Here is a 12,687-nt window from a genome sequence, read left to right as displayed (position 1 = left end):
TATTATCTATAGAAAAGCAAACCTAAAATTAAGATTAATTTTTTTCCAAATCAACAAACTTAACAGGAAAGAAAATACAACACATTATTCATTGTATAGCATGACATATATTACAATTAACTTTGATGAGTTAATAATATCAATAAACATACAAAACTTAAGACTACCTTGTTCTTGATCGCGATCCTGATCGAGATCTAGATCTGTGCAATTTTCCCATTTCTCGGTCATCTTTTACGTCTGCTGACAATTTTGGTCTTAAATCCATATCTTGTAATGACAGAGGATGTTCCAATCCTACGCCAAATCTTTCATCCACGTCAGGAGCGGCAGACATTTGACACCTTTCGTTTCCTTCCATGATAGAATTTCGATAAACGTCTTGTGAAGGCATCGAATCGACATCATCAGTGATAGGTGTGGAAGGTTGATGACTAGTAAACATAACTGCATTATTACTATAAGGAGGCATCATTGGTTCTGGTGGTTGTTCTTCTGGGAATGGTATCGATTGCATAGACTGTAAAAAAAAAAAACAATAATAAGGTAAGATTCTGAAGTACATTCTGTTGAGAAAACAGCAGAATTTCTTGTGACAATGTCATAATAGATAATTTTTGACTAATCCGACGTCTAATACAAAAATTCAATTAACTTCTCTAAACCAGAATATGCTCTCAAAGACAATGTACACAAGCATACAAATAGATTATGATAAAAATCTTGTAAAAGAAAATCCATACCATAGAACTATCTTCAATTAACGGCTGAGAGTATTCTTCACGTTTCAGATGCTGTTGTTGAAGTTGTTCTTGAGAAGAAATTTCGGATTTCAATGCTTCAGTCTGTTGAATTGTCTGTTGCATTTGTTGTAGTTGTCTTAGAAGTTCAGGATTTGAGAGAAGATTCTGTGCCATACTGAAAAGAAATCATAATTAATCATAAGTGACAAACTTCAAGTATATTCAGCAATATTTCAAGATAAATTCACAACAATGTTCCTTGTATAATTCTTTAATTAATTTATCATTTAAAAACTGTATATTTACAATACGACTAAATGTAATAGTTATAATTTTTATCTTTAAATATGTCAAATCTCACAGCATTTGTTTTATAATTAGAAGGCTATTATTCATCACATTGCAAGTATGATGATGATTAACTACTGGATTTAAGAACAATTCTAAAATATGATCATAAATTTAACTATTTTTATAAATATGGTCTTCAGAACATTTTGAAACAAACAAAATGTACCAATTCTGCAAAATTTAAATTCTTGCACAAATCAATAATTTTAAACTTTTAGTAAAAACAAAGTAATTACACATTTAGAAATGTCTGATAGCATTTCAAATTAATAAGAACAAAGCAATTTGTATTAATGTATAGCCAACAAAACATCATTAATCAATATTTCACTAAAAATTTTTTGTACAGTGTTACAACAAAGTTAGACCTACTTAGCTTTTAGTACTTTCGTCCAATAAATGGACTTTTCCGGGCATTTAAATTGCAGAACAATTTTTTTCTTTGAAAGAAAACTCATTAACACTAGTCTTGCCTGAACATAGCTCTGCATGAAATGCATGAAAGTTAACGATGTGTATGTTTAATTTATCTAATATATGAGTTTACTAAAACTATTTTCATAAGCAATTTACATACATACATACACGCGTGCATGTGCATGTATGTATAGACAGGGTATCCCATTAACTTGTAAATAGTTTAAAAATTCATAAAAGTTGAAAGAATTGGTATATTTGAATGCAGTTTGCATAAAAGTTACTCTCGTGAAAATGGATTTTTTTAGGTAGAGAAAATGAAAATAGTTCAAATTTTTGTCGATAGAGGGCGCTGAACGCAAGAAAAATCACTGGAATTGTGCAAATATGAGTCTTATAAAATGCAGGGTGTACGATTAACGGCTCATTTCTGAATTTTCCTGTTACTGGCGCTGACATATGGTTTTTATTATGATGTTGACATTGGTGGATAAAGCACTATTGGTGAAGTTCTTTTATCTCAGCCACGAATTGCTGACTGAAACTTTACGAAGGTTTAGGACACAGACGAAAATGAAGAAAGGTTCAGGTCCAATCACTCCTGCTGAATTGGTTTCCTAGTACGATGTTTCAAAGAAACAAGAAGTTTGCGTAATCACCCACGCAGCTGTGCACCACGTTTATCAGTACCTCCAATGTGGCTTTGCAAATGGAAACCAATCCAGCAGGAGTGATTAGACCTGAACCTTTCTTCATTCTCTTCTGTGTCCTAAACCTTTGTAAAGTTTCAGCCGGCAATTCGTGGCTGAGATAAAACAACTTCACCAATAGCGCTTTATTCACCAATGTCAACATCATAATGAAAACCGTATGTCAGCGCCAGTAACAGGAAAATTCAGAAGTGAGCTGTTACTCATACACTTTGCATTTTATAAGACTCAGATTTGCACAATTCCAGTGATTTTTCTTGTGTTCAGCACCCTCTATCAACAAAAATTCGAACTATTTTCATTTTCTCTACCCAGAAAAATCCCCCTTTGTGATAATAACTTTTATGCAAACCGCATTCAAATATACCAATTCTTTCAACTTGTATGAATTTTTAAACTATTTACAAATTTATGGGACACCCTGTATATAATATATAAAATATAATACCATAGAACCCTGTTAAAAAGTTTTTGAAAAGACCAAGTTAAAAAAATTTCTTAGGCAGAAATTGTAAAAGAAATAATTTTTTATTTGTATATTCAATTTTAAATAAATATGAAGGTAATATAACAAAACATAGTTTGACACAGAAAACTTGTTACATACAAAATTTTAACACACATCTTATGGTGTAAATGTCGGGACTGGAAAATTTAAACTTCTTAAACAGGTTCTACTGTATAGCCATAAATTTACAAATGGTACAAGTTTTCTTCTACAATAATAATTACCATATTTTTTTGTTGCTATCTCAGTGTGATGTAATATATCACACTAAGTAGTTCAAACTGATAATTCTATTTTCAAGAATAGACCCTCAATTTACAACACTGAACATACGGAAAATCAGAGTTTAATTTACAGTGTCTCACTTAACAACAGTGTTCAGAAACCAATCACAGGAAAAAAAAACCCCATAATGTAATTTGGTCCACGATGATTATTGCAAACCAAACAAAATTTTTAATTATTTTTGACTGATAAATTACAAAAGAAGTAAATATTTTTATTATATTAAATATAATTTAATTGACAATGGAAACTCACCTAAGAGCTAATTCGTTAGGTTCGGCATTAATATCGCCGTCGTCTTGCTTTTCCTCTTCGTCCTCCTCCTCTTCGTCGTCACTGTAGTCAAAATCTAATAATTTCTGTAAAATAAAATAATTAATTTAATAATTTGTCACAGAATAGCAATTTTTCTTCTAATTATAAATATTAGTATATAATACACTTCCATTTATAATTATAAGGACGACATCATTTTTGTGTTTTCTCTAATTACAACCAAAAATGCATTTAAGCAGAGTAACATTTCACTTTTATGTCACAATATTTACAGAGTTTGCAGTAGAACGTAAAAAATAACCATGTTGCAAACTCTGTAAGTATTGTGATATTAATATTAAAATGTTACTGTTGTAGAATCTTCACATTCTGTTCATTTAAATGAATTTTAACACAAACACAAAAATGTTGGTACACAATGAATAACTAATAATATGAAGCAAATGAAGTTATTTTTAATAAGTTAATTTCAAATCTTACAGCCATGGAAACAAAAGACTCCACTCAAATTCTTTTCAATAAAAATAGACATTAACATAAAATTATCAGTTATAATTACAGAAACATTTATTCATTTATACATGACATAAAAACATCAAAAATCAAGTGTTTCGTGTACATATGTACTCAAATCCACGAGCAAAAGATTTTCAATAATAATTTACCTCAATTGATGCCTATATTATACCATTATGAGAACTTTCGAGGGGTCGGAATATATTTTGCTTGACAATTTTAACATCGTGCTATCAAAGCAAGGTTTTGCAAAACGAAACCTTGAGCCGAGATGCACTTAAATTCGGCCTAGCCTGTAATCATTCTCCAACGTTACAAAGTTCTTTTTATGTATAACAAGTTTTTCCTTGGAATACATTACTACATAACAATATAAAAGTTATCTATTGACAGTAATTAAGTTGTTAAATTTGCCTTGTCTTTCAGAAAACTGAATCTTTATAAACTGTCAAAAAAATTAGAATCAGAATACACGCACGAAACACTCGATGTCGGAATAATAAAAATTAAAGGTTAATATTAATAATTAAACAAAATATCTGAAATGCTGAACAGGAATGCATTATTTTATTATTACAACTCATTTGAGTGGATACTTTTCAATGAATGATGTCCTTTTCTAACATTAAGTTTAATTTCTGTGTGTGTGTTATAATTATTTTCTGATAAACCTTTAGATGATAAACTACATTGAAAATGAATTATATCAAATCTGTACCTGTGTGTGCTTGTGCCTAGTTCAGAGTAAATTGATTATCATTGCATAATTTGTATGTCTGACTATTAATAGTAGAAAATCGAATAAAACTTTTAAACAATTGAAAATATAAATACTTACTTTATTAAATTTTACAGTACTTTCTTCAGCCCTGGTCTCTTCAGTTTTTGTAACAAGTAATTGTCCGGCTATTTCTTGTAACCTTGTTAATAATACCGTATCTACTTGCAGATGTGTGCCACTATCTTCATTCTTAATTTTATTTACTTCACTACCTATTGGTTCCTAGATAAAATATTTTTGAGCAATTTTAATACTTTATCATAATAGCCTATAATTAATTTCTACTCTAAATGCTGTATTTTAGTTGTTGTTAATTTATAATCTTATGTTGTTTTTAAGGTAATAACAGTGAAAGATGTTTCTTAAAATGATCAAATTGTAGAACTAAATAAAAAACTTGATATCTGTTTTACATTGCAGTATGTAATCTAAGAATAGTTTTTGAATCATTAATTGATTATTCTTATTATTGATGATTACTAATTGATTATACCTAATTATATTGATAAAATAATTATATTAATTTAACTAATAAAATTTGATCTTGCAATGAAAGTTTTGATTCTATTTTCAGATTTTGAGTATAAAAATAGTTCCAGAGAGCAGATATTGTTCTTTGTTCATTTTGTATGTTTCAAATTTCCTTTGAAATCAGTTTTAGAGAATTCAGAGTTATATTTCACATTTTCTTAAATTAAGAAAGCCAATGATTAATCTGTAACAACTCGAAGAGAATTATAGTATAATTTGTCAATACGATTTAACACTGTGTGTGAAACTTCTGTGTGGATTGACAAAATAATCAATCTAGAGTACGCTTTTGATAATTACCTAACTGTTTTAGAAATGATAACGGCCGAATTCATTAGAGTTTTTCATTTTCAGAACATCTAAGATGCTTAATTACAGAAATTGGCACAAGTGTCAGCACACAGGTTTTAAATGGATCCTGTTTCTGAAACTATTGTTAAGATGAGTCCATATGTAACTTATGTAACAATGGCCTATTTACATATAATACTAGCATATTATTTCTCCGTTATACTTAATACAGTAGTTCACCAATTAGTTACAAAAACTTATTTTACCAGCAGTTAATTCATTTTTGTAGATGTCGTAAGTTGGATTTGTTCATAGTATTAGAGTCTGGTCTTAATTACTTACCAAAATATTGTTATCCTTGTATGGTACTTTTGACATTGTACCGCATTGTACATATGTTAGATGGTAACTTCTTACGTACAGATGTCTTGTGCTAACATACTATACGATGCTCAAAATACAGCACAATTCTCCCATTATCAATAAATATCAAAACTTTAGGTGTTAACAAAAGTAGTTAAGTCTAAGTTTCCTGGAAATCACTTTAACTGTTAATTTAATCTTGTATTTAAATTAACAATACAAGCAATTTAGCTATACAAGAATTTAATTACATAATTAAGCATCTGTTTTATGAATAACGACTTTAGTTGTCTGCATAAAACATTCAGTTTTGCAATTTATACTGTGTTTACAAATTGCTTCTTCTTTCATTAATTAAAAGTTTAAAAATAAGCAATATTTCTTCTTTTTTTTTCAAATTTCAGTTCATAATTCAAATAATTATGAATTCTTAACTTTGTCGTTGACAAGTGATTACTAAAAAATTCTGAAGATATCTTCAAGATTTTCCAACTTCATTATTGATTTCTTCAATAATTAATGAGATGATGTCTAAAGACTTATTATTAATAAAATATCTAGATTTGAGGTAAGGCAATACCAAATCAGACAAATTCTTACTAGCGGTAAAGTGTCAAAAGCACCATGCAAGTCTTCTATTTTCCTTGGATAAGAACATTTTGGTATTTGCAAAAGTAATTAAGACCAGACCCTCATACTATTAGCATCCAACTTAAGACATACTGTTCCTAAATAACCTATATTCATGCAGTTTTATTTTCATCCACTCATTTATATATTAAGAAAATATATCAAGTAATCTTGTAAGTATATACAATTAAGTGTATAAAATACAGGGTCTTCAAAAGGGAATGATACCTTCTTAAATTACTGTAATCATGTTAATTATTAAGCCGGATGCACATATGCGGCGTGGCAAGAAAAAGCGGTGACGCAAACGCGTCTTCGCCGCGCGGCAGCACGACCACACAAGCGGTAATCCGTTTACATTTCGGCGCATGCGTTCAGTATTCAAGATGGCGAACGATATCGACACTCCGCTATCCACAGGTTTACAAATTTTGTTTTGTACGTCTCGTTTTATTTAGCTAGAAGATTTCGTTGAAGATTCGAATGAATATTTTGGATTAGAGATATCGTATTGGCAAGAATCTTGCCGAGATATTTTGTTGGATCGATAAAGAACTGGTGTACAAAATAGGCTTATTCTTCGATTAAGATCTCTCGATAAAGAATACAATTTCTAGTAAGATTTGGTTGTTTTGTTCTTTGAATTAAATAATATATGATTACTGTATCTGTGTAGAATTTGTGTTAAATTTATTATTCTTTTCTCTTTATTCTGATGTTAGTTATCTCGGTTAACCACGTCGAACTTTCCGCCATTAAAACACCACGTGATTGTATTTTCTCACGTGACTGCCAGACGAAATGTTATTGGCTGATAGAAACGCGTCTTGGCGGTGGTCGCCGCGAAAGATAGAATTTGGCCAACTTTTGCAGCACGAGAAAAGCAGCATGAAATAGACCTCTGCGGTGAGAAAAGGTGACGTCATTCTGCCGCTTTTCCTTGCCGCACCACATGTGTGCATCCGGCTTTACCCGAGAAGTAAGCAACGTCGATCAGTCGACAGAGTAACCATCCGAGTTTCATCTTCCATCTATGTATAAATGTCATTTTGTCTGTCACCTCTAGGAAGCACTGTAAATGAAAATGGTAACACCACATCTGCAACAGAGATTTTTTTTGTTTTGCAGTTTGCAAGGGTGGAATTAGTCATCATTGTGCACCCTGATTTTCAATGATTTTTTTTGGAGTTTTGCAGACAATTTCAAAGCAATCCACCACATAAGGCAAACATTCTTCTTGCACAGTGATAACAGATTACAACTTTACAGACTGCAGAATGTAAAATACACTCCATTGTGAAGTATCCATTTTCGTTTATGGTACTTCCTACAGGTGGCAGACAAAATGACGTTTGTATGCAGATGGGAAACAAAACTCGGACAATTATTCTGTCGATTGACAAACATTGCATACTTCTCCATTAATAATTAACATAATTATAATCATTTGAAATGGTAGCATTTTTTTGGAAAACCTAGTATTCCAATAAGTCTGTTTTGTTAGAATTCTAACATTGACAATTCACCTCACATTATAAAAATAATTATCAAAATGAAAAGTTATTTTTACTACAAATAAGACTAAGTAAAGACTCTTACTAATATTTTAAAATATTTCATACTAAATGTATAGTTCATTGCTGAACTGTAGTTAACATTATTAACTTTTAATCTAGCATGCAGGCACAAAGTATCACAACTTTAGAGAATTTAATTTTGTAAAAAATGTTTTTTAGAAAAATCTAAAATCCAATACCTTCCTAACTCTCCACCTGCCTTCATGTGTAGAGTTATTTTTTTGGTAGTTTTCACAGTTAGCCTTCAAAAAACAAAACAAAAAAAGCTCAAATTTCTCAATCTCTCATGATCAATTATATCCATATTAAATAAAAAATCAGCAAAATAACCAAAGAAACAATTTTATTAAATTAAAATGTTTGTAACAACCAAATAAAAAATAATAATAAACTGTAATGTTTGTATCTGGTAAAAGATAATTCTCGACAGTTTCTGACTCAATAAGTTCTTCTAACAAAACTAAAAAAAATTGTGGTATAAATGTAAATTTAGAAAAGCTTTAATTGTATCTTAAACTGGAAAAGCGTAGTATATAATAATCTATTAAATAATTTTACGAGTCAATAAAATTTAGTTTCCAAATTATTATATGGTAATACCTATTTATTTCTGAAGACGTCGGCAATGTTAAATTACGTTCTGTACGTAGATGGTTTAATGTGTGACGAATGTTTCACCTGCTGAGAACATTAGCAATGAAACTCCGAAAGTGCCGTTTTGAGATAATTGTTTCTGTATTTTTTGTTGAAACTTTGACCTTTTATTCTACTTAACCATGAGTTATCCAATTGATTTTTCTTTGGCTGTAGCTAGGACAACTTTCAAACAAGTGTTCTAGCAGATTAATTTTCCTTATATTTCGAATTAGTATGAATTTTTTTTTTACTTTTAGCTAAGTCACTAAAGCGTAAAAATTTGAATAAGTTTTGAAGATTTTGTGGCTGGTAGAATGAAAAGACATCTTTTGACTATGTTAAACTTGTACCCTTCTATTCATTTTTTTTCACTAAAATAAAAAAAATAGTCATACAGAGCTAAATCTGAAAATATGGAGGAAGCAGGATTAACTGAACTGCTGTAAAAGTTCCAATGTCTTGGCAGCAATGTGGGCCCTGGCATTGTTACAGTGAAGCAGAATTCTTCATAAACCAGTTTTGGTGTTGTTCTTGCATACTTCTTCAAAAACTTGTAGCAAATGTTTCGAGATATACCAATCGGCATTGACTGTGTTTTGATCGACAACTTCAACCGTTGTGACAAATCACTTTTTCCAAAAAAGTGGCAACCATTTGTTTTCAACATTTCTAGAATGGTGAACTTTTTAGGAGGAGGATAACAGGAACAACAACAAAGAGTACAAGTTTAACATAGTCAAAGATGAATGTCATACTTTCTTGAAAGATGTCAACACCTTGTCCAAAGACTGGGTTAATAGTTTCATTCTTAGCTTTGAAGGATGCAACTTTACATTGATACTGATAAAGAATACTTCAAGAACTATATAATAATTTAATGTTACCAAAATTAGCATGTTGCAAAACTTATATGCTTTGCTTATTATAATCTGGCTTTTAGTTATTTATCATTATTTTAAGAAAAATTGTACACATTTTTAGGCTGTCTTTTCATGCTACTAGCCACAAGATGTGGCTAATACTGCATAGTCATTATTGGTTGTAATTAATGATTAAAACATTTGAAGATTAAATGTTTTAAGCATTATTTGTTCTTAGTACAAGAGTTTAAAATTGCTGCATTTTTCTAAAATTCGTAAATATAAATTACCATAGCCTTCGATAATTTATAATCAAACTTCTATGATAGTTTACTGTTAAAACTTTGAAAATACTAATATAGTTAAGTTTACTGATTTTTTTATGCCTTATTATTTCAATTTGTTTTATGCTGTAGAAAGTACTGTATAATCAAATTTAATACCTATTTTGAACACTTCAGCAAAATCATATTTTGATTAAAAACTTATACTATGTTTTATATTTATTCATATAGAACCAGCTGCATTCAGATGGTTCAATTTAAATTATAGTTCTGTTTTTATTCTAATTTAAATTATTTAAACACAAAAACTTTCAAATAATTACATTTATCTCTAAATTCCTTCAGATATAAAATGTTCAATATATATTCTTTATATGATTTTTTGATACATTAATATATTTTTAATCTCTAATTTGATTTTTAACTAAATAACTTTTATACTAACTTCATAGACCTCACTTGTATAAGATAATGTGAGTATTAGATTTAGTTTTTTATTCTACTTTTAAAATTAGTACTTACTTCCGAATTTTGAAATGAATGAGACTCCGTTAAAGCTCCATCAGAATGTTGATTGTTCTGACTCCATGTTTTCCACGGTGCACTATCCATTCCTTTATGTTTCACCGAAATACTACCAGAATTCTCATTTCCGCTGGGAGGCGTTTGTTGAAATACTAGTAAAAATATAATAAATATTTTAACAACAGTAAGCAAACAAAAACATTAATCACAACTATTCAATATGATACATAAAACCTCTAAATCTGGAAAAGGAACTAAAAAAAATGGTCACTCTGAGTTACAGTGGAACCTTGCTTAACGAGCACCTCACACTGCGAGTATTTCACATAACAAGCAAAACAAATTGTAAAAATTTGCTTCGCTTAACGAACGATATTTTGCATAACGAATGATGAGGAGAGGGGAAGTCCCAAATTGTGCGCATGCGGCATGTTCCATCAGTCTGTGTCTCACACTCATTACGCTAGCATCTTAGTGTCGCTTGCGATCACATATTTTTCCAAACTTGTGTTCACACGTATTACTTATAAACATCAACAACCATAGCCCGTTACATAATAAACACACCAAACAATATGCCAAATTCTTGGGTCATTAAATTTAATGACCAATTCCAAATTAAATTTTAGAAATGTCTGAATTAAAAATTAACTATTTATAATTATTAAATTTAATACGAGATGGAAACATAACCGCCTACCTCTAGTCAAATTAATTATTTTCTAATATTTAATTATAGCATTTACATAACCCAAGAACTTGGCGTATCGTTTGGAGTGTTTATCTGTGTCAAACATATTAGCTGTGATTTTTTTTCCTGCAAATCGAATTCTCATTCCAGGATGGTTCATTCCGTGCTAGAAGAAATGATGATGATGATTCACGCTTCTTAACAGTGTATATTGTACAATTTTTTTTGAATAAACGTTATACATAAAACATTTGAGCATTTTTTCAACGTGGAATGCATTATTGTATTTTACATTAATTTCTATGGGAAAAATTGTTTCGCTTAATGAGTAAGACTTTGGAACGAATTATGCTTGTAAAGCGAGGTTCCACTGTATAGAGAATTCTACATATAAAGGTATATAAAAAATAGAAAAACTGTTATTTGGGCACAATGTGTGACAAAGGTATATTGCACTAATTTACATGTTTAATCTGTAGCATTAATGAAACTAACCAACTCTAGTAAAAACAAATCAGGAAATTAATAATCATTCAAGTCAATATTAGAGTATATATAGATAATTTGAGAAAACTTATACAGCTTGTTTTCAATACACTGTATTTTTGTAACAAATTTCAAAAAACCAGTTTTTGCAAAAGTTGATATATTTATGGACCTTACCACTCACAAGGGAACTGTCGGAGTGTCATCTAATAGATTTTAATAAAATTTAGTTAATAATTACGTTAAAAGTATACAAACTCTATGACAAATTTCTAGTATTCACTAAAAGTGTTAATCAGAGTTATTAGCAATCAAATGTCGTACTATTTTATAGTACTTAAACACAAATATGCAAATTTTTAGAAGTGAAAGGGTCGCGGAGGAAGATGGCGATATTACATTTAGAATATAATTCTGGAATTTTCGAAAATGGGAGAAGAATTAATAAAATTTAGTTTAATTACGTTAAAAGTATACAAACTCTATATTAAATTTGTAATGTTTACTAAAAGTGTTAATCAGGATTAATAGCAATCAAATGTCGTACTATTTTATAGTAGTTTAACACAAATATGAAAATTTTTAGTAGTGAAAGGGTCGCGGAGGAAGATACAGTAATACCTCGATTTTCGTTGACTTTGTTTTCGTCGATTTTTTGCAAAAAATTTGCCTCGGATTTCGTCGGCGTGCCACATGATCTCGTTGCTAATTTTGCAAAAACAAAGAGCAACCCACGCATTTTTCTGCTCACAAGTCCTCGTGGCGATGTTTTTTGCTGTACGAGCATTACTCCGCGCGTCTAGCCAAACAATTTCATTGCTTCCATTCTTTTTAGTTCCATCGAGGGACCAAAGAAAGTTTCCAGAGCCAGTAGCCCTTCGAACAAGGCCAGGAACACGATCGAGTTGAAGGAAATCATTAAAAAATACGTGACTGGCATTAAAATTGCTGAAATTGGTCGCATGTACTTTTCGGGAAGTCGTCATCCAAGGATAAGTTTCGTTGTGGCGAAAAAGGAAGCAAAACGAAGGCTAATGTAGCGAAAGGTGTAAATGTGCTAATGAAACAGAGACCGCAAACAATTGAAGAGGCCGAACAGTTATTATTAATTTCGATCAATCAAAAACAGTTAGATGGTGATTCTGTTTCGGAGACCATTGTATTAGTTTTTTATACTCATTTTATATTAATTCCTTAATTTTTTTAGTATTAAACACTACGAAAAC

General features: G+C 30.2%; 1 protein-coding gene across 3 annotated transcripts in view; it reads right to left on the bottom strand.

Annotated features, from left to right (window-relative positions):
* Isha (Insulator su(Hw) mRNA adaptor) overlaps positions 1 to 12,687 on the bottom strand; it is a 73,446-nt gene that overhangs the window by 22,483 nt on the left and 38,276 nt on the right. Inside the window, exons 5-10 of one of the 3 annotated variants that reach the window (XM_067268898.1) lie at positions 10,282 to 10,436; positions 8,159 to 8,221; positions 4,645 to 4,809; positions 3,270 to 3,373; positions 744 to 918; positions 168 to 520 (exon numbers count right to left, since the gene is read on the bottom strand). In XM_067268898.1, coding sequence (XP_067124999.1) covers positions 168 to 520; positions 744 to 918; positions 3,270 to 3,373; positions 4,645 to 4,809; positions 8,159 to 8,221; positions 10,282 to 10,436 — 1,015 coding nt within the window. The remainder of the gene's footprint in view (positions 1 to 167; positions 521 to 743; positions 919 to 3,269; positions 3,374 to 4,644; positions 4,810 to 8,158; positions 8,222 to 10,281; positions 10,437 to 12,687) is intronic. The other 2 variants (XM_067268908.1, XM_067268919.1) reach the window with 2 other exon arrangements.

The sequence above is a fragment of the Centruroides vittatus genome, unplaced genomic scaffold (assembly GCF_030686945.1).
Source record: "Centruroides vittatus isolate TY-2023 unplaced genomic scaffold, ASM3068694v2 contig_1078, whole genome shotgun sequence".
Lineage (NCBI taxonomy): Eukaryota > Metazoa > Arthropoda > Arachnida > Scorpiones > Buthidae > Centruroides > Centruroides vittatus.
The sequence above is the reverse complement of the archived record's forward strand: the minus strand, read 5'-3'. Positions and strand labels throughout refer to the sequence as shown.